This window comes from Marmota flaviventris, chromosome 3 (assembly GCF_047511675.1).
Source record: "Marmota flaviventris isolate mMarFla1 chromosome 3, mMarFla1.hap1, whole genome shotgun sequence".
NCBI lineage: Eukaryota > Metazoa > Chordata > Mammalia > Rodentia > Sciuridae > Marmota > Marmota flaviventris.
The window spans coordinates 87,211,348-87,231,913 of NC_092500.1; the positions used below are offsets into that span (position 1 = coordinate 87,211,348).

At 33.8% G+C, this 20,566-nt stretch overlaps 1 protein-coding gene across 23 annotated transcripts in view; it reads left to right on the forward strand.

The window, feature by feature from the left end:
- Sox5 (SRY-box transcription factor 5) overlaps nucleotides 1-20,566 on the forward strand; it is a 960,217-nt gene that overhangs the window by 879,525 nt on the left and 60,126 nt on the right. For all 23 annotated transcript variants that reach the window (XM_071610082.1, XM_071610083.1, XM_071610079.1 and 20 more), the window contains one exon: nucleotides 10,801-10,947. In XM_071610082.1, the coding sequence (XP_071466183.1) occupies nucleotides 10,801-10,947 (147 nt within the window). The remainder of the gene's footprint in view (nucleotides 1-10,800; nucleotides 10,948-20,566) is intronic.

A 20,566-nucleotide genomic window follows, 5' to 3' on the forward strand; every position in this document is an offset into this window, starting at 1 on the left:
GTGACAGTGTCTTACCTGTGAAAAAGGTCTTAAGATCTAAGTAAGTTCAAATGTGTCTTTAATTTTTAGCAGGATGCCATCTTCACACCCTCACAGCACTCCACCCCTATTGATAGCTCTGTATTCCATCCAAGTATCACACCTAGGAAATGGAATATGGAAAAGACTAGTGAAGATGATCTACGTATTATTAAAACTTAGTGATAATAATTTTATACCTTAATAATATTTCAACTTCCATGCATGGATTCATTGTGGCTTTTTAAAAAAAATAGTAAAACTTTACCATGGGCAGACATGATAATTTACTTTTGTCTTCCAGCTTTCCTTAGATGTACCTGCCAGGAGGAATACTTTTAAGAAGGACTAGGTTGAAATAACAGTAGTTTCTACTGTGGAGCCCCTACCAGCAAGCCCCTTACTGCCTCAGACATGTTGCTCAAGTGGCTCCCCTGTTTCTGCTGAAGGAAGCACATTTCTCAAGTTGGTAACACTGCCTTTCCCCTTGTGGCTTGTCTTCATGCCATCTTGAACTCTCCCCTGATGACACTATTGACTGCTTAGCTTCAGGGGGTTTTGTCCACTCACATCACTTCCTTGCACCATCTGATGCTGAAGCTCTTATATTCCAACTGCACTGATTTTTTAAAATTTTGCTTCCTCGATGTAATGACCGTTAGCTCTCCTTAATATGGACAAATTTCCTGGAAGAAGTCTGAGTTCACTTGCTGTTTCAGTTTAATGCATTTTTTTCTCCAGTTTGTTTAGGACTCATATCCATATACAAAAATCCTGGATCTCTCACGTGTGTACTCACAGCTCCTTCTCCCAGTGACTCAAGTCCCTAATATATTCCAATTGTCACTCACTTCAGGATGAATTCTTACCCCGGCTGGCACTCTAGATATGAGACTAAATGAAAACCCTTCCCACCTTCCCCCAATCTCTTTTCCCTGAGCGTGTGTGAGAGCCCGTGAAGCAGCAGGAGAAGTAAGTGATTCACTTCTCCAGCCCCCCACTTACTTCCATGGCTTAAGGACCTAGAAGATTTGAAGAGAGCTTTCCCATCTCCTCCCTAACCTTGTCACTTTCACCCTCCCATAGGCTTGACTAAGAGTATCTATCCTAAAAGTTGACTGTCAGCCTGAACTGTACAGTCTTCAAGATTTCCAGGAGTAATCTTAGTGGCTAATGATAGGCATCAACTTTCAGAGGCCTATCTCCACAGGCACTGATTCCTTGATGGGTGCAAGAGCATTCTACCCTTTGCAGCTCACTTCACTCTTCTCTTCCCCATTAGGATATTGAAAATTAAAAGTTAAAAAATTAGTTATTATATAAGCATTTAAAATTGATTCAAGAGGAAAAACTATTTATATGACTCTTATCATATTTTATTATTATTATGAATCTTTTGAGAATAGCAATACTCTGCTATCAAACTGAACCCTTGTGTACAGCCTCCCTGAAAGTCTGAATTAAATTCAGATACATAAAAATTAGTTTAATTTAATGCAGCCCAATTTGTACAAAAACAAAAACATAAAAGAAAAAAAGAACAAAAGATCTGGATATAGTTTACCAAAGACATAGGAATGCCTAATAAGCACATGAAAAGATACTAAGTGTCATCACAGAAATGCAATTTGAAGCTAGTGTAAGACACCATTTCATACCTACTAGAATAATTATAATTAAAAAGACAGTACCTTGTGTTGATGAGAATGTAGAGTAATTGGAACCCTCATACCTTGCAATGGAATGTAAAATAGCTTGGCCAATTTGGAAAGTTTGGCAATTTCTTTAGAAAGCAAACATGAACTTACTTATGACATATATATATGTCATATATATATATGAGTAAGCATATATATATATGACATATATATATATATATATATGTCATATATATATATGAGTAAGCAGATGCAATATTAGTAATTGGATAGCCAAGAGAAACAAAAACACACAAAGGCTTGCACCAGAATGCTTATAGCAGGATTATTAATGACAGACAAAATTAGGAATAACCCAAGTGTCCATCAGTTGCAAGCAGGTAATAAGTGTGATAATATCCTTGCAAAGGAATATACTATTTAGCAATATAGTGGAATGGACTACTGCTAATAAAAGTAATAACACATCAAAAATGTACTAAGTGAAAGAAGTCAGGCTATCTTTAGTTTCTTCTAGCTTTGCCCCAGTAGTGCTATTATTTTTAAAATAATAATAGATGACAGCACACACATTGCAAAATAGATTGACCTCACAGATGGCCTGAAAGTAGTAGAAGGGACCTATACTTACATTTTAAAATGGGAAAAGAGGGTCTCTTAAGAAAAGTTCTTCTATTATGTACAGAAAAAAAATGTTAAATGCTTATGGGGATTTTTATTTTTGGTTTATTTGAAGATTAACTCAGATATTCCATCCTGTTGGAATATTCCTCCATTATAGCGTCATTCTGTACTTAATTGAGGCCTCAAGGGTAGTAAGGCAGCTGCCATGTTGCCCCCATCTCAGAAGTTCCTTGCAAGTCAGTCAGTCATGAAGAACTGAGTCCATCCTGGGCAGAAGCTACTGGGAGTGGGAAGAAAAGCAACACAGACACAGCCCCAAATTTGTCCTTCCTGTGCCACCATATTTTAACAGGAAGCTGCAAGGAAACAAAGAATTGTGAATTTAAACACATCCCTCCAGATCATTGTGTGTGTGTGTGTGTGTGTGTGTGTGTGTATGTAAAATAAGCCCTACCCCCAATCCCTGGAAACTTCCAATCTACCTTCCGTCTATTAATTTGACTACTCTAGGTACTTTACATGAGTAGAATCATACAACAGTTGTCACTTTGCCACTACTTACTTGTTTGACATGGCTTATTTTCTTCAAGTTTCAGCCATGTCATGGCATGTGTTGGAATTTCCTTCTTTACTAAGGATGAATAACATTCCACTCTATATATGTACCACATTTTGTTTATCCATTCATCTGTCAAGGTATGCTGGGGTTGTTTCTGCATTTAGGCTATTGGTACTAATGCTACCAGGAACATGGTTGTACCTATATCTTTTTGAGATCCTGCTTTTTGATCCTTTTTGGTCTATAACCAGAGTGGAATTGCTGGGTCGTATACGAATTCTATTTAATTTTCCAAGGAACCGTCTTACTATTTTCCACAGCGGAAGCAGCATGTTACATTCCTATCAACAACACATGGAGTTCCAGTTTCATACATCCTTGCCAACATTTGCAATTTTCTGTTTTTTAATAGTAGCCATCCTAATGGTTATGATGTGGTTTCTCATGTGCTTTTTAACTTGCATCCAGGTAATTTTGATGGTATATTTGTCAAGACAGGAGAATAGAATATCTTTTATTGCCCTGTTCATTAGCTTGATACATAAATTGTAAAATTTTATATATTTGGCACATGATATTCTATTTGCCCCTTTGCCCTGATATTCAGCAAATTTAAGGCAGATGCTGTTTTCAGGCAACACAGTTGAAGAACATAGAAAGGGAATGCTGACGGTGTCAGGGAAAGTCCATGTTTAAACTATAGTTGCTCTGATAATTTTCTACAAAGAAACATTATGAAAAATAATGTGCAAAGCAAATTTATTCACATTGAAACATGCTGATATGTTTTGAAAGATTTTCTCCAGTACATTAGTTTCTCTTTAAACTCCACATTTAAGTTACATTAAGAAGCTGAAATTAAGCTATAAAGATAACACTTATGGAGCCTTGAAATTGCTTTCTGAATTTTTTTCCTCACAAAGGCTATTTCCTGTTCTTTCCCTTAAAAGGAGGAAAAGAAAGAAAGAAAAATAAGTAGTTTTCCTGCATATCACATTTAACATATATCTTTTCAGGTTTTGTTTAAACTTTAAAAGCACATATTTAACTATTTTTTTAAATAATAATAGATGACAGCACACACATTTTTTAAATCTGTATTCCAAATACTTAACATGTTGACTATATGTTAACTTTTACTGTCGAATTTCAGTCCCTGGGATGACAAAACTAAGTATGAAAGTCAGATCTTTCATATTTGTATATTTGAACTACAAAATGCTATTAATCAGGAAAATTTTAACTCTGTAAAATTCTTTTTTGTAAATTTTTTTAGAATTTAAGTCTACATATTTGCTTATGTGAAAGTCTGGAAGTAACTGTTTTTGAGGCAAGAATTTCTTGATTACTAAGGATGACAAAGGGCTACAACTTTATCCTTATGCCTACTTAAATTCTTGGGGAGAATTAAAACAACCTCATTGCCCTCATTTAAGTAAATCTTAAGGTATATACAATGATTTTATATTCAGTTATGGCATACCTCTTATTTTCTTTTATGTATTGGTGCTTGATGAAAGATTTTATTTGGATAACAAGGTTCTGATCATAAAATAAACAGTTCATTCATCATAAAAAATATTAAGTGGTTATATGGTCTTGCACTCTCCATTCTGATAATGACAATGTGAAAATTCACAAATCATCTACAGGAATCAGTATGTTTTATCTATACTATTTGAAAAAAAAAGATGAGTTTTTTAGTTATAATTGTAATGTTCTTTTTTCCCCCCTATCTCTCTTCAAATGCTTTTTGTACCCAAGTTCCTAGTAATGTGTTGAACTTGTTGACTTGAGGAGGAGAAATGTAGAGAGGAAAAAAAGGTAGGGAGAGTATGATGGCATAACTTAGTGTCTTCACAATAAGGAAGGTTTGTCTTCACCTCCTAATCTAAACCTGAAGTAGAGAAAGACAGTTGGATCAAACCAAACCTTGTTACATACTATTGGCTACTATGTAAATGACTGAATATAGGGTTGCCACAGTTTGACTGGGCACAAAATAACCGAGCCGCCATGAGGCACTTGTAGGTTCCTTGCGAACTCCCGGGGAACCCCCCCCCCAACTCAACAGGAACTCAACGGGAAACTTCACAGAACTAAATCAATGGATGTGTAACTGATATGATTCTGCAATCTGTATACGGGGTAAAAATGGGAGTTCATAACCCACTTGAATCAAAGTGTGAAATATGATATATCAAGAACTATGTAATGTTTTGAACAACCAACAATAAAAAATTAAAAAAAAAAAAAAAGGCGGGCGCTGAGGCAGCAGGAGTCGCCCTATTGCCGGACAGCAGGGGTCCATATACAACTGAATACACAGCCTGCCCCAATCCAGCATCATCCAGTCACAGCAATTATACACAGCTTAATTATCATCATCTTAATGGCTCCCTGCCATCACCTCTCAACCACTCCAATGCTAGGCACCATCCTGACTTGGCTGTGGCTCTCAGCATAGGGTCATCTCTATCTCCCGTGCCTTTTATGCAGACTTCCCATGTACACAAAAGGAAGAACTGATAATTGATCATAATTAAAATAAAAAAATTAAAACTCCAGCTATCCCAGTACTAGGTATATATTCAAAAGAAATGAAATAAACATGATGAAAGGATATATGCACTTCCAAATTTACTGCAGTGTTATTAAAAATAACCAAGATATGGAACCAGACAAAGTCTTCATCACTGGATGAGTGGGTAAAAAAAATGAGGTATGTGTATATAATGGAATACTATTCAGCCTTTAAAAAAAAAAAAAAGGAGATCCTGTCATTTATGACAACATGGATAGACCCAGAGGACATCATGTTAAGTGAAATAAGCCAGGCACTGAACAACACATGAGATTACTTTTATATGGAATCTGAAAAAGTTTAATCCACAGAAGAAGAACATACAATGATATCTACCAGGATCTGGTGGGTGGGGAGAGTTGGAGATGTGTTTATCAATGAATAAAAATATAAATAGAAAATTCAGCTTTGAACTAAGAGAACCTGTTCTTTTTCCCCAAAGAACAACTACTACCTACTAACAACCATAGTTCCTACTATATGCTTTTTACTCTCTAAGTAATAAATATTTTACATTCAACAATTAAATAATGTATATTCCCTTCTGAGGAAGAAGGCATTTTCCATTTTTTTCCAAAATATTTAAGAATATCTATATGCTTATACTCTTGGTTTTGTTATATTTTGAAAAGTAATGAACTTTAAAAACTAATCTCTACCCATTTCTTTCCATCCATATTTCCAAAGTGATTTATTTAGATATTGTTATGACTATGAGGAGTATATTAGAATATCTTGTGTTCTTATGCTCAGATTTATTTATTAAGTCATGTTTATTTGCCCTCTTAAGTAAACAAAATGAATGAATCAAAGTGAATGTTATCACCACAGAGTCTTTCTTTCTAATTCCCAAGAAGTAGAAGTGCATCAAATTCCTTCCAGAATTTTAGTTTCATGCATAATCATTATCATGATCTGAATTAACTACTTGTGCACAAGAGATCTGTGTTTGTTAATAATAAATGCTATTATTCTACACAGTCCATTTTTGCCTTTATTCAATTCTACTTGTCCTTGTATTTACTATTTTCTGAAAAAGCATTGAAGGATAGGGATATAATCCCTGCCTTCAAGGAGTTTACTTGTCAGTTAATGGTTTGGGGCAACAGATCATGATAGATATTTTTGTCAGTGCTTAATGTTTTGAATCCAAATACTCCAGATGGCAGTTAGACACTAGGCTAGTAGCCAATGGCAGAAGCTGTGTTTCTAGCAATTTGGGGAAAATACGCTATTAGGAAGAAGTGGCAGAAATTTACTATCTGTATGAATTAAGGCAGTCAGCTTAGAAATTGAAAGGGGTGTTTCATGAAGTTTCTTCACTCTGAGCACTGAAAAGTTCTTGCTTAGCATGTCCAAGTAAAGCAAGTATCTTCACAAGAAGATTCTATCTAACTACTGTATATAACTGTGTCATAAAAGCCATGTTGTCCAAAAACCAATTGTATGATTTTTTTCTCAAAATAGCAACATTTAGTCATTATATTTTCAAATATCTGTTATTTATCTTCCCATTAGATATTTTTGGACCCAATATTGGACCATAACAGCTCATCAGAAAGAGCCTATAAATGAACTGCCCAGTAGTGCTTGGTACACATGATAATGAATTATATAAAAAAAAATAATAATGATTAGGCTTGGCTATGATAGATACAATTTAAGCTAATGTTGTTGTAAGTAGAGAACATCATATTATTCAAACTTGAAAAAGCATTTGGGGCTGGGGATATATTTCAGTTTCTAATATGCAGAAGACCTTGGGTTGAATTCCCCAGTGCTGAAATTCTTCCTAAAAAAAAAAAAAAAAAAAGTTCAATAATTTAATGAGCTACACTTTAGGGGAAGTACATGACTGAATGGTCCCAGCACTTTTACTACCAAAATGCAGGATTATGGGGAAACTTCTCTGCATAAATCAGTCCCTCCTTTTCTAAAAAAAATAGTTATGTGTTTTGATTATCTTACAAAGAATATATGATAGACAATTACTCACATATGTAAAAATGAAGGTATTTTATATATTAAATTATTCATCTCATTCCAGTGTTTCTTGTTTCTTTCCCCCTGTTATTTGGTGATATTTATGTGTCCACTGTACTATGACTTGATTTTTTTTCTAATCTTTTTCACAATAGTTATGTTAACTAAGTTCTTATGATCGATACTATCACTTCTAAATTTTTAAAACCTCATAGCTTATATTCCTGCCTAATTAAACACATCATGTATGTGTTGCTCCCATCCTGTGGCTTTCTATTACTTCTATTTTTAATTTAAACCCTGCCCTGCATTTCAAGGGCTTCCATGGATGAACTTCCTTAGCCTGCAGACACAGTGCTGTTTTGCATTCCAGGATGTGCACTCAAATGCATTGCCTTTCTTTCCTACCACTCACTGTTCCACACCATCCTCTATAATACCTTGTCAACAACTATCTTGTTCTGCATCTTTCTTTAAATTGTATACATTTATTTTTTAGAACACAAATCTGGTTAACATCTTTCTTTTGACTATAGCTGATGAAACCCAAAGATTAAATATAAGGTTAATTAATTAAATTAATTTTTTTTAACCCAACACAGACAATTTGGGATACACTAAAGTTAGAAGGCTGAGCTGAACTTTGTGTTTAAACAGACTAAGAGTCTTTTATCCTTACAGGATACCTTGACTCTTACCCTGAAACTAATGTTAGAATTTTTTTTATGATCTCTAAAATACTCCAACCCTGGTAAGAATTAAATTTTGGGTTTTTATATTACTTAAAATATCATATTCTTATTCCCTCTCCTTATCATCTTCCCCACAACTCCCTCAGACAATATTTTTTTTTAAAGGAAACAATCACACAGGATTAGGTGGAATCTGTTTGTTGATTATCATTTCATGTCTCCCTGGTGCTCAGTGTTCATAAGCATGTTTTATGTCTGTGAACCTATAATCAGCTCTCATTTTTATCTTAGATAGTACCACAACCTACATCTTTGTCTTTTCAATATTTTTGCTCCCTCAGGGACCATTGTTTCTTCTTATAGTAGAACAGTTAAAAAGACAGAGCTCTGCACAGACAGATCTGAATTCTCATCCAGCTGTAAGCCACACAATCTTTGTGTCCATTTCAGTTCAAAAAGCATTTTTTAGGACAACCAAACTCAGATTAAACCTGATGGTTTTTATTAAAGGATAAAAATAATTCATTTATTTGACTAAGAGAATAAAGTAGATTTTTTAATTCAAACATGCACCATCTTCAACCTTTAAATTCAATAAAATGTTTGAGAGTATTTATACCCTTTTTAAAATATTTTTTGAAGTTGTAAATCTGACTATAGTGATTTATACTTAATTATTGAATCCCTTTTTATGGGTAATTAATCAAGTTGTTTAATTATCTAAATAACAGAATAATTTTCAATATTATGAAGTAATTCTTTAAGAAACAAAATTAAAATTTGAATAGCTGTATTGTTCACATTATTCATTTTACCTACAGATATTTAAGACATGTCATCTTTCCTATTCTGAAACAATCTCAGTTTTGGTGTGCCTAGGCAGAAATAGGTATTGTTTCCTGTAGTAATAATACCCAGTGGACTTATATTTTTAAAGACAAGAGCACAATATACAATAAAATATGAAATTTACATAGCATAATATTGTTATTTAGCTAATCTGTTAATATACATATATTTTTAATATTATGTATCAGCTGGGCATATTTTAAATTTGAATTTAATATTCTAAATGATTTTATAAATGGTTCAGAATGATGACAGAAAAAACTGCTTTTCTAAGTACAAAATATAATGCATACATTTTTTAACATAAGTGTGGAAAATGCTTCAATTCTGATCATTGTTTTTTAAATAGTAAACTCTCATCATATTTAAAGTGAATGATCCTTTTACTCTTCATGTAATTGAAGATTTAGCAATTTAATTTTATCCTTTCTTCTGATAAAACTATAAATAATATAGTTTTTCTAACACAAGATAACTTTATAGGGACAATAATTGTTGATAATCTAAATATATTTCACTAAAGTTGTTCATTCTTTCTCTGGAATTTGTATCTTTCATCGCTTTGCATTAAAAAAGGTATTATTTTATTAATGATTTTAATTTTCTATTTTCATCTATATCATAGTATCTGGAAACAGCAATGTGTATTTTCATGAAAATATGTACTCTTTTCAGTTTTGCTTTGTAGAGAGACCTCATTTATCAGGACCTATGGCCTATCTTGAACAAGTTTATCCTTTGAAATTTCTCTTTCAGGAAAAAATATCAAGATAATCCAAAGAACCATTCCACAGGACTTGTGCTTGAGAGCTTTTTACTTTAGCATCAATCACTTTGTAACAGAAATGCTACCTTGCATAGTAAAAGCTATTTACTCTCAAGACAAATGGAAAATAGGATATTAGGATATGTATATACACACATATATTATAAAGTTTCATTATTGCTTTCTCATCCAGATTGTTAAAATCTTTATGAAGTGTTGAATGAAGATGTTTAAAAGAGTATTAATCTTAACATCTAATATTATTATTTCAATGTAAAACAACTTCCTTTGTTTTAGGTTACTTTACCATATGGTTGTTGTTATGAAATAAAAATTTTCTTTGTAATTTATTAATGACTTGTTAAAGAATGTTTTCTATGTTACTTAATAAAAATTATTAAGTGATAGCTTAGTGGGAGAGTGTATGTTGTAGGCAATCTTCTGTAAAACCCTAATCCTCAAGATAATTTTGAGAGTTGTCTGTGTTTATATTGTGAAGTAAATTGAACTTCTGGAAAGAATCCAGTTAATTTTTATCAATGTAGGTAGACTGACCAGATAACATTCTTCAAATACTCTCTTCTGATTCCCACTGAATGCCTATTTTGTATTTCTATGCAACTCATGCTCAGAAAAATTGTTATAGGTACCCATTTCAACAAGTCAAAGAAAGAGATATATAGGGATTGAACCAACATGGATAGTAAGAAAACTATGTGTACATGAAGCTGCATTCTTTTGTAATATATTGCGTGAATTTAAAGTACAGAAGTAGCTCTTGACCGAATAATGTGATATACTTGCCTCCCATAGACATTGGAAAAGAGTTATTATAGATTTGCTTTGAGGCCCTGAACATACTGACAGAGATTCCATCTATGTGGTATCTGTCATTCCTCCCCTAAGATGTTAGTCATTAAGTTGAGATGACAGCTACTTTCCGTAAGTATTTCAGGATCTAAACAAAAATACCTAGAGAAAAAATAACACATCTGAGTATGAGTAATTTCTGAAAGGTGCATTGTTTATTATTGATTAGTCTTTTTCTCTCTCTTCTACTTCTGTAGCAGTTATATGCTGCCCAGCTAGCTGCAATGCAGGTGTCTCCAGGAGGAAAGCTCCCAGGCATACCCCAAGGCAACCTTGGTGCTGCTGTATCTCCTACCAGCATCCATACAGACAAGAGCACAAACAGCCCGCCACCCAAAAGCAAGGTACCCTTTTGAAGCTTCCTATGTTGCCACCTAAGAGTTTTTCTTTTCATTCAGTGGTATTTGTTGAAGGTCTATTATCAATTATATGACAGCAAACTATGTACATGGAGGTAAGAGTCTAGCAGAAGTAATAAGTATTCATGTAAATTTACATAAACGCACTGAGTAATTCATTTGTTCAATTAATCAGCAAACACATGCAGACAACTATAATAAAAATGTGATAAATAAATTATACAATAATTTATCAGATAAGTATTCTATGCCCAAGGGACTTACAGTCTTATAAAGTAGATACATATAAAAATAGCCAACTAGCTGTATTCAATGATGAGAAATAATACATTTTATAAAGACATAGACAGATAAGGCACATTGGAAGTTATTAGGAAGAAGAGATTAACTTCACTGAGAAGTGAAGTGTTTGCCAGAGAAAGAGGAACTGAAATAGATCTCAAAGTATGAGTAGGATTAGGACATATGGAGTGTTTTTTTAAAAATATCAATAACTGTTATAATGTGGCATGGTATAGATGTAATTTTAGATATGTCACCCATCCACTGAGATTATCATGTAAAGAAGCAAAGATAATAATAGTATTAGAAGTAAAACTATTTAGAAGCAGTTTTGGTTTTGCAGTTAAGAAGCATGTGGAACACATGGAAGGAGATTGGGAAAGTTCATGTAGTGTATGTTTCAGCTTAAACAGAGAAAGAAGCAGAAAAAATTGATTCAAAATGTTTTTTATTTTAAGCCTTACATATATGACGTTGTATGAATAAATTAAGCTTTCTGTGAACAACATAAGAGTGACAGTTAAGTAGTATTCCATGAAACTACTCAGGAAAAATAACTGCAAATTTTTTACCATGTTAGAAAATAGGAAATGGAACACTAACAACAGTTAATTTACCCCAAAATTAATTTTTTCTGAACTATGTAGAAAATTGCTTCTGATCTCCTTTCCATGGATGGAGATGATGAAATATATCATGAGTAACAGGGTAAGAGTAGTTACAACAGTGGAAAGGAACACAGAGAAGAGGAGTAGAAAATATCAAAAGAAAAATATATAACAGCTTATTTTTTAAAAAGTCTTTCTCCAAAAACTTGGCAACTCCTCTAGGATGTCTTTCCCAGTTACATACTATTCCAGAGGGAATTGGGAATGAAAAAGGGATCGACGGATTAGGAAAGGCCACTCCAGCATCTACCTTCCCATAACTTCCAAGTCCTTTTCTATATTATTAAGAGAAAATCACATTAAGAGTGTAACTTAACCTGGACAGAGACCTTGGACCATGATTCACAGTACTATGTGTAAATACATAGCAAAAAATATTGTACACCCTGCAGTGACATTAGGGAATACACATAAGCCACGTTTAAGGTCTGTTTCGGCTGTTTAATGGACCTTGCATGTTCTGTGCTTAATGCGTGTCTAAGGTCTGATCTGCTTTTCTTTATAATCACAGCAGCATGTAAATTTTTAAAACTCAGTAATAATTATTTATTGAACAAAATTTAATTTTAAAGCAGTGATATTTTGGTGTCTCCATGGACCAGCAGTTTTAATGTATTCCATGTTCAGGCTAACTTTGAGTAAAATAAATAGCTGTTACACCATAGTCCTTGTCACATGCAGATAGCTCTGTGAGGTATTGTGTTCTGTTTTTATTCCCTTGATTTACTTGTGTGATTTCACATCATGTTTCAGAATTATGCATTGTAAGAGGATGCTTCATTTTAGGATTTTAGGATCCATAGTTCAATTTTAAATAGCTGATGGGTTAAACTTTTTGTCGTTAATATCTACTCATTAAATCACTTTTACAAATAATCACAAAGCTTTTGACGCCAGTCTCATCTATTTATGCTTTTATTCATTTGTCTATTCATTCATTCATTCATTCATTCATTCAACCAGCGATGCAAATCCTTATTGAGCAATTTCTACAATGATACTTTTGTAGGTAATCCTGGCAAGTACAAAAGTGATCTGAAGTTTTGCTTTGCCACTATTAGGAGTCTTCTTTATGAATTATATGGTTCTATATGCTCACAGAGCACTATAAACTCTGTGTAAAGAAGGCCAATTATTTTAGTAATGTTAAAATTCTGCCACACCTTGTGATGTTATATACCTTTATTTAATATTAGTAAAAAATAATTAATATTAGTTCATTTAATATTAGTGAAAGAGTAGATTATGTTTCTATTGTTATATATAATTTAAAATATATTTTGTCTTTTATCTTTGAAGTTCAGTTATTTTTTGAAATTAGCCTTCATGAGTTTTCTGCCATATAAAATTTAAGAAAAAAAGCAGGTATTGTATTTCCTTCCATCTGCAATTGTAAAATACGTAAAGTTTAACAAAGTCTCTCTTTTTAAATGACAGTGACAATATAATAAAAATATGTCCTTCCCTTGCTCATTGTTCCTCCACCATAGTCTACAACCAATTTTATTGTCAGAAAAGATTTCTTTATATGCTTATGTTAATTTAACTCTGCAGTAAAATGTAGTGAATTTAAAATAGCCACAGCAACAAGTATCATGGTCACTTTAATGAAGAACATAGCAAAAAAATAATAATAATAATAATACAACTAGCAGTAAATAAAGAACACCCATTACAATATAGGAATTTACTTCCTTGCTGCATAGAATTAACATTTACACATAGCATAGTAAACATTTTGACTTCACAGAGTTATTTCATTTATGTATAACAGCTATCATTTATTATCATATTTATGTTTATAAACAATCAATTTTTAGTGGCTCAGGGTATTTGCTGTGTGTTTTATTGGCAAATTTCATGTTTATCTTACTATACAATAGAATTATTTTATTTAAGGACTTTGTGTTTTCTATATACCTACCTGGCATAAACCAAATTGATGGTTTAGAATAAAAGATTTGCTGTTTAGGGCAATGGAATCATAAGTCGTAGCCAGGCAATGATGTAAGGATAATGATCTTATTGACGGCTGTCAAAATTCATACTGTGTTCTGAGTTTTACTAGCTGCCGGTCTTCCTGGGTGTGCCTTTGCCTTTGAGTCACAACTCCAGAGAAGGACACAAACAAAACTTATTTGCAATTTGCAAAAAATGGAAGGGGGGAATCAAAAGGAGGGGGCTCCAAAAGACTGTAAAATTGTACAGCATGAGTCCTCTGATGCATGCTGTTTTCAATCTGCTGTGTGCCAGTTGGAGGCTCAGGGAGTGTGTGTGCGAGAGAGAAAGGATAATGCTGAGAAATGATAGAGTGGCTGTGACCTCCAAGCTCAGCCTGGAAATCCAAGACATTGATTTCACTTAGCATTCCTGCTGAGAAATCTGGCGGAGTTCAGTTGTAATAAAAGAACAAGATTCTGTTCTAATGGTAATGGCGTATGACAGACATATCACTTTGTCTGTCCTCAGCACCAGAGAGTGCAGAATTGGAGAAAGGTCACCTGACCTGCCTGTGGTGTTGTACAAGTGCTGTACTGAGCTTTGAACTGCTGACTAGGAACATAATTATTTATAATATTAAATGGTAAAGAAACCTTCAGAGGACTCACAGTGAACTTCTAAATACAACACACAGGAATTGTATTTTGTAAATGTGGAAAACAGGAAAAGAAATCTGGTCTATTCAAAAATTTGCGTTGGAGAACAGGACAGCCTTGCTTACTGACTTACATGTCCTTAAACTTACTGTCTGTGAAATATTTGCATTAATGCCTGCTATATTATCATTGGTTAATTTCTTAATGCCTTGATTTCATTAGCCATGTGCCACATGTACATTTTTATCATCTAATTTGCTTTGATAGTATGATAGATAATTAAGACCATCAGCATGTTTTTAAAAATTCTCAGCAGTTATAATATTTCTAAATACATGGACACTTGTCTCCTTATCAATCATTTAAATTTTCTCCTCTGGATCCCACTCCACAATTACATTTTTTTATTGAACAACTAAAGTAAATATATTTAGCTCTTGATGGAGATTCTCCTAGCTTGTGTGTCTTCACAGCCAAGTTGATGGCTAAGTATTGGTAAATAACAGTGAATGAAAGTATAACATCATGAACTTTTGTGCACAAGAAATACTATGTAGAAAAGTTTACAAAAATCCTGCCCTGAAAATACGGAAAAATAATTTAATGTATAATCGAGTAATATTTGGAGCTTAAATCCCATATATAATAATGTTGTTTTGAGTTGCTCAAATGCCCTAACAAGTATTTAAATTTGTTGTCAGTTTAAATTCTGGATGGACCAATATATTTTGTATATAGCAACTTTCATATTTGTACCACATATTGTCTATTTAAGATATTTTGCAAATTTTTTTGCCATGTTGTAAGATCCTAGAAAGCCTTTGATTTGTGATAGTAAGTGATCTTTTCATACATTTGTTTTCTAATAAATTATTCTAAAAAAATAGAGCCAATATCATGTTTACAGTAAGTCAGAAGAAATGTATGCTATTTCATACAAGACTCCCATAATTGTTAGTTTTGAATAGCTTTATAATTTTATGTTATCAAATCTTCCTATGTCCATAGCTGTGCTAAACATCTGAACTTCAATTTTTAAGTGATTTACTATTGTAAGAGTATAACCACCCCTTGGGAAAATTTGAAGGGCAACTTGTAAATCTACTGAAGACCTCTTGGTATTCGATGGAAACCTATATATTGCCTGCAGCAACTAAGAACAGCTAGTGTGAAAAGCTGATGACATGAGAGAATTCCTGGGTGCTTTTCTTTTAACCTTGCTGTGACCCTAGTCATACCCCTAGTCACAGTTGTGTCTCTATCAATGGCACGAACACACAGATTGTCCAAATCAATTTTTTTGTTCTTTTCAAATACTTCTGGCAGTGATGTTCCCATTTGCTCAGCAGTAGCACCTGGGAGTTATGACAAGGAAAAGAAATGTTTCTCTGACAAGCCAGAAATGGCCCCAACAAGCTGACCAGACACAATCAGATTGTTTCTGCTGCAATATCCTTATAAATATTGCTTCAGATTCAAGAGGAAGAGCTGGAACTTTTTGTTATCTGATCCACTTTCACAGGCACAGTAATGAAGATCTTTTCCGACTTGGTGGCCAGTGTTTGTCTTAGTAATATCAGTTGTGCCAATGACTCCTATCAGCCACCTATTTTATGCTGTAATGCACCAATCAGATAGTTTCATGCTATCATGATATGGATATCAAACATATCCATATACTCTGATCTTCAGGGTAGATTTCTGTAGTTTAATACTGTGAGTTACAAACTGGTATACATACAAGATTATTTAATGATATGCTGGGAGTGTGGGAAATCAGAGGATAATCAAAATTCAAATCTGTTCTAACAGATTTGGGAAATGAAGTCATTTTTAGTAACTTGAGACAATGTTTTATAATGCCAAGTGGGATGAAAGGCAAAATACAAAAGCGCTTATACGATATAACAACAACCAATTCTACCACCACCAACGCAAAGTATAAAGGCAAATTATATTTAGTATTATAACAAAACCACTCTTTAAAGACAAGACATCAAGGAAATTTCCCAAGTTTTAAAAGGACTAGCAAGTGTTAAGGGCACCACAGGAATATTTCCATGGTGAAAAGTTCAAAATACAATGTTCAATATAACTTTAACCTCATTTCATATTTTTCATATTTCATCTGCCCATAAAAAATGTTGAGTAATAGTAGTTTCTAGAAGTATTATTTCCAATGTGTAAAAGTCCTGAGACTACCACTGTTTGACTTATTCTTAGAGTTTTTCAGGTCAAGATCTCAAATAATCATTACTCACTGTGCAGGCTAGGATTGGTCTCTGAACACAGTGCCCCAAAGTAATCCTTAGTGCTGAAATAGTATGTTAACAAAAGAGTAGCTATCACTAACCTCTGTATGTCAGTATCAAATAAAATCACTGATCCATTCTAAAACTGTTGGGCCTGATATTTTTGCAGATTCCATTTCTCCTACAACTTCAGAATAGAATGAGATTAGCTTCAGCCGATTATGACTGCATTGGAATTGGCCATTTCCTATTCTTATGCTTTAAACACTGTCTGGCAAATTAATTAAATGCTAGAATGTCCCTATTACTTTGCTGTGCATAGCTGCTCTGTGCTTTATTGATTAGCTGTTGAACATCCCCTTCTCTGTGTATCCATATCTGTGAAATAACTACTTTGTGAGCCTTTGAAATGTGCTATGGATGTGCCATACTTAAGAGGTACATTCCTTTCAGAAGAAAACACCCCATGGAGTTAAACTGTAAATATGGCCATTATCAGCATCATCATCACTTCCTGGGTGGGACATATTTACAGTGGATGTAACATAGTTGCCCTCTCATTTTAAATAAAATAGTTTTCTTTTTGTAGTCCCATGTTTCTAAAGTGAAATATATTAATGAAGCGTTATCAACAGAACCCCCATGATGAGGTTCCCCCTTCACTTTTCATCTATATGCAGCTGATGGCAATCTCAGACAGGTAGGTACTTAACACAGGCTTTTCTGAGATCAGTGTTATCATTTGTCTGAAAGGTCATTTGCCAATATGTTCTTATCATGTGGAAGGGGGTTGTTGGTCTCATTTGTACCATAAAAAAATGATAAAACAAAGAAACAGACTTATATAATCCAAGCACTAAATGAAAAGGCAAAATATACAGAGGGATTCAGGTAATGTCCTCTGAATCCCACTGGCCTAGTTTCTGGTATACTGATTTTGTTTTGACAGGAAGCTGTCTCAAACACAGCATGATGAGCCATGTTAAAGCTTTTTAATAAACTGTGGGGAAAGAAGGGGATGTTGAACATATGCCTGCATAGGAAGACCCACAGAATCAAATTTTGTAAGTGAAAGTTGCCCTTTAAACTAGAGTCAACCCCAAGGAGATCCCCTGTCTAAAAAGCTGTATGTTTAAAACATTTTAATCTAAAAACCAGGCTGTCAAAACTCAAATCATTTAGGGAAGTAAGAAACAGAACCATATAAAAGGATGTCACAGATAGGAGTGTGTCCTACAATCTCAGTGAACTGGACAGCGAAAAATGCTGAGTCATGAACATATCAGAGACAGAGAACACAGGAAGTGCACTCACCTATGGTTAGCTAGCTTTGGGGGAATTACAATTTCCCTTCCGAAATCATACTTCAAAAGAGTTGAAATCCTCCACTCTTTATCCTAAATTGTTGACCAATTATTTGAGCTGTTGCTAACTGACCCTTTTCAGCATCTTAGGGCTCACCATTTCAATAGAGAGTAAACATGAGACAAAGAGCACAGCTCAAAACTCAGAGTTGATTTTCCTTGTCAATGAAATATATGTTGCTTACAGTAAATTAAAAAAAAAATTAGGTGGTCTTTTTCACAGAGCTACTCTAATGTGTAAATTTCCTTTAAAATTGTTTCATGTGATGGGAAAGAATGTATATGTATGCTTACTTGTTAGATTTTCTTTGAAATTTCCTCTAGAGAGAAGAAAGATTTGTATTAATGTTTTTAAATGTTACCAAACAGAGCAGAAAGAAATCAATACAGAAATTCAACAGAGGTAGATGTGAGAGTTAAAAAACAGATAACAATTTAAACAAGACAGGTCCAAACTCAGTCTTCAAAAGTTTATGATTTTTTAAAAATGTGTAAGATATTTTATTTATAGAATCATGGAAGATTAAATCAGAAGAAAGCCCAGAAGTTATTCAGTTCAACAAACAGTAACTCAGTCACAGGTGACTTTGCCTCTGTCTAGATTCCTACAATGACAGGGATCCCACCACTTTCTGAGAGGGCATTATTTTATTCAGAATAACAATGTCACAATGTTTTTATTTAAATAAAGCTGTAACCAACTTTCTAGAATTTTAGCTTGTTCCATTGAACAAGAATTAACAATTCTATTTGTTAGTTCTTGTTTAGTTCCCAGTGACAGCAGACTTACCCCAAACTGGGTTAAGCAAAAACAAAGTATATTTACTTATAGTAAGATGAAAAAAAAAATGTTCTAACTTCAGGTCTAGCTTAATCCGGAGCCCAGAAAAAATCGCATAGAGTTGGTGTGTAATTATTACCTCTGTTCCTTACTCTGTTCTTCTCAAAGGACTGCCTCTCTTCAGTGTTCTGTAGCACCCTGTGCTTACACCTGCCATTCATTGATTCAACATGGATTAATTTATGCCCACCATGTACCAAGTTTAGCTAAAGGCAGTAGAACTACTGCTGTGAACAAAGTTGTTCAGTCTCTTAAGACTTTTCAGTTTAATGGGAAGAGACAAACTCTAAGCAATTAAACAAATCAATAGCTTTATATTTGGTAAGTGAAAAAAATAAAACTTGGTAAAAGTTACAGAGTGCCAAGGACAAAGTACTAGGCCTTCTTGAGAAATAGTATTCAGGGAAGCCCTTTCTCTGGTTCAGTCCAGAAAAGGAAGACCTGCAGAGGTCTAAGAAAAGAATGTTCCCAAACTGGTAGATCAGCAATTGCAAAGTCCCTGATCTGGGAATGAGGCTTTGAATTCAAAGTTCAGAGGAAAGGCTAGATATCTGAAATGTAGTGGACATGAGGGAGCGAGTGTGATAAGGAATGAGGTTAGGAAATGAGAAGGACCAAATTGTACAAGACTTTCTCATGTAAAGGATTTGTTTAGAATACAGTACTTCCTTTGGAACATTCTGGAATATGTATCCTAATGACATCCTTGACATTGCTGTCGGACAGAGAAGGCAGTCTAATTTGAAAATACCTATGAATTGACCACATCAGTGTTAGAGTCCTAGGACCTGAAGGTGGAAGTGGACAGCATAGAGTGATCATACAGCATAGAGTACTTGGTGAGGGATATGATAGGGTACACAGACTGAAAGAGACAGTCACACACAGCTTAAGAAAGGCAGCAAGTAAAGGCCATCAGGATGGATTTATCCTGACATATTTCCTGACTCTTTTTATTTTTCAGATTCCCCTACTTATCAAGGATTTTTTAATTAATAATTTTTTAAAAGTACAATTGGTAGTACTTGTAACCATCCATATGAAACAAATTGTAAGGCCTGTTTCTTGGAGTTATTTTTCAGCATTAGTGACCCATAAGTATTGATGTTAAAACGTTCACCTTAAAAATTATAGTTGTTATATTCTAGTGCTTATTAAGAATTTGGAGACTCCTTTATTACTTAATGTGTTTTGAGCAGGCTAATAAGCTGTACCAAAACAAACAAAACAAACAAGCAAACAAATAACCCTATTTTCTGATTAATTTGCTCTTTGATTTTGATACCTTTTAAATTTTCAATTTTTACCCATAACTTATAATAACCCAGTATGCTTTCAAAAGATCTTCCAATTTCAACAGACTTCCAGCTACCTTTAAAAACAAATATCACTGGAAAATGCACTCCAATCCTAAAATAACTGAAGTAGGGTAGTTTTTCAATTATGAATAGCATTGTTTTTGTCCCTGGGATATTTTTGCAAACTCTCCTGAGTTGGATATTTACAGGGAACAGTTTTATTTCATTATCTTCCTCTGCCCATCTTTTTCTGTTTCTTCTATCATTCCTCCTTTCCCCTCTGCCTCCCTTCCTTCTTTCTT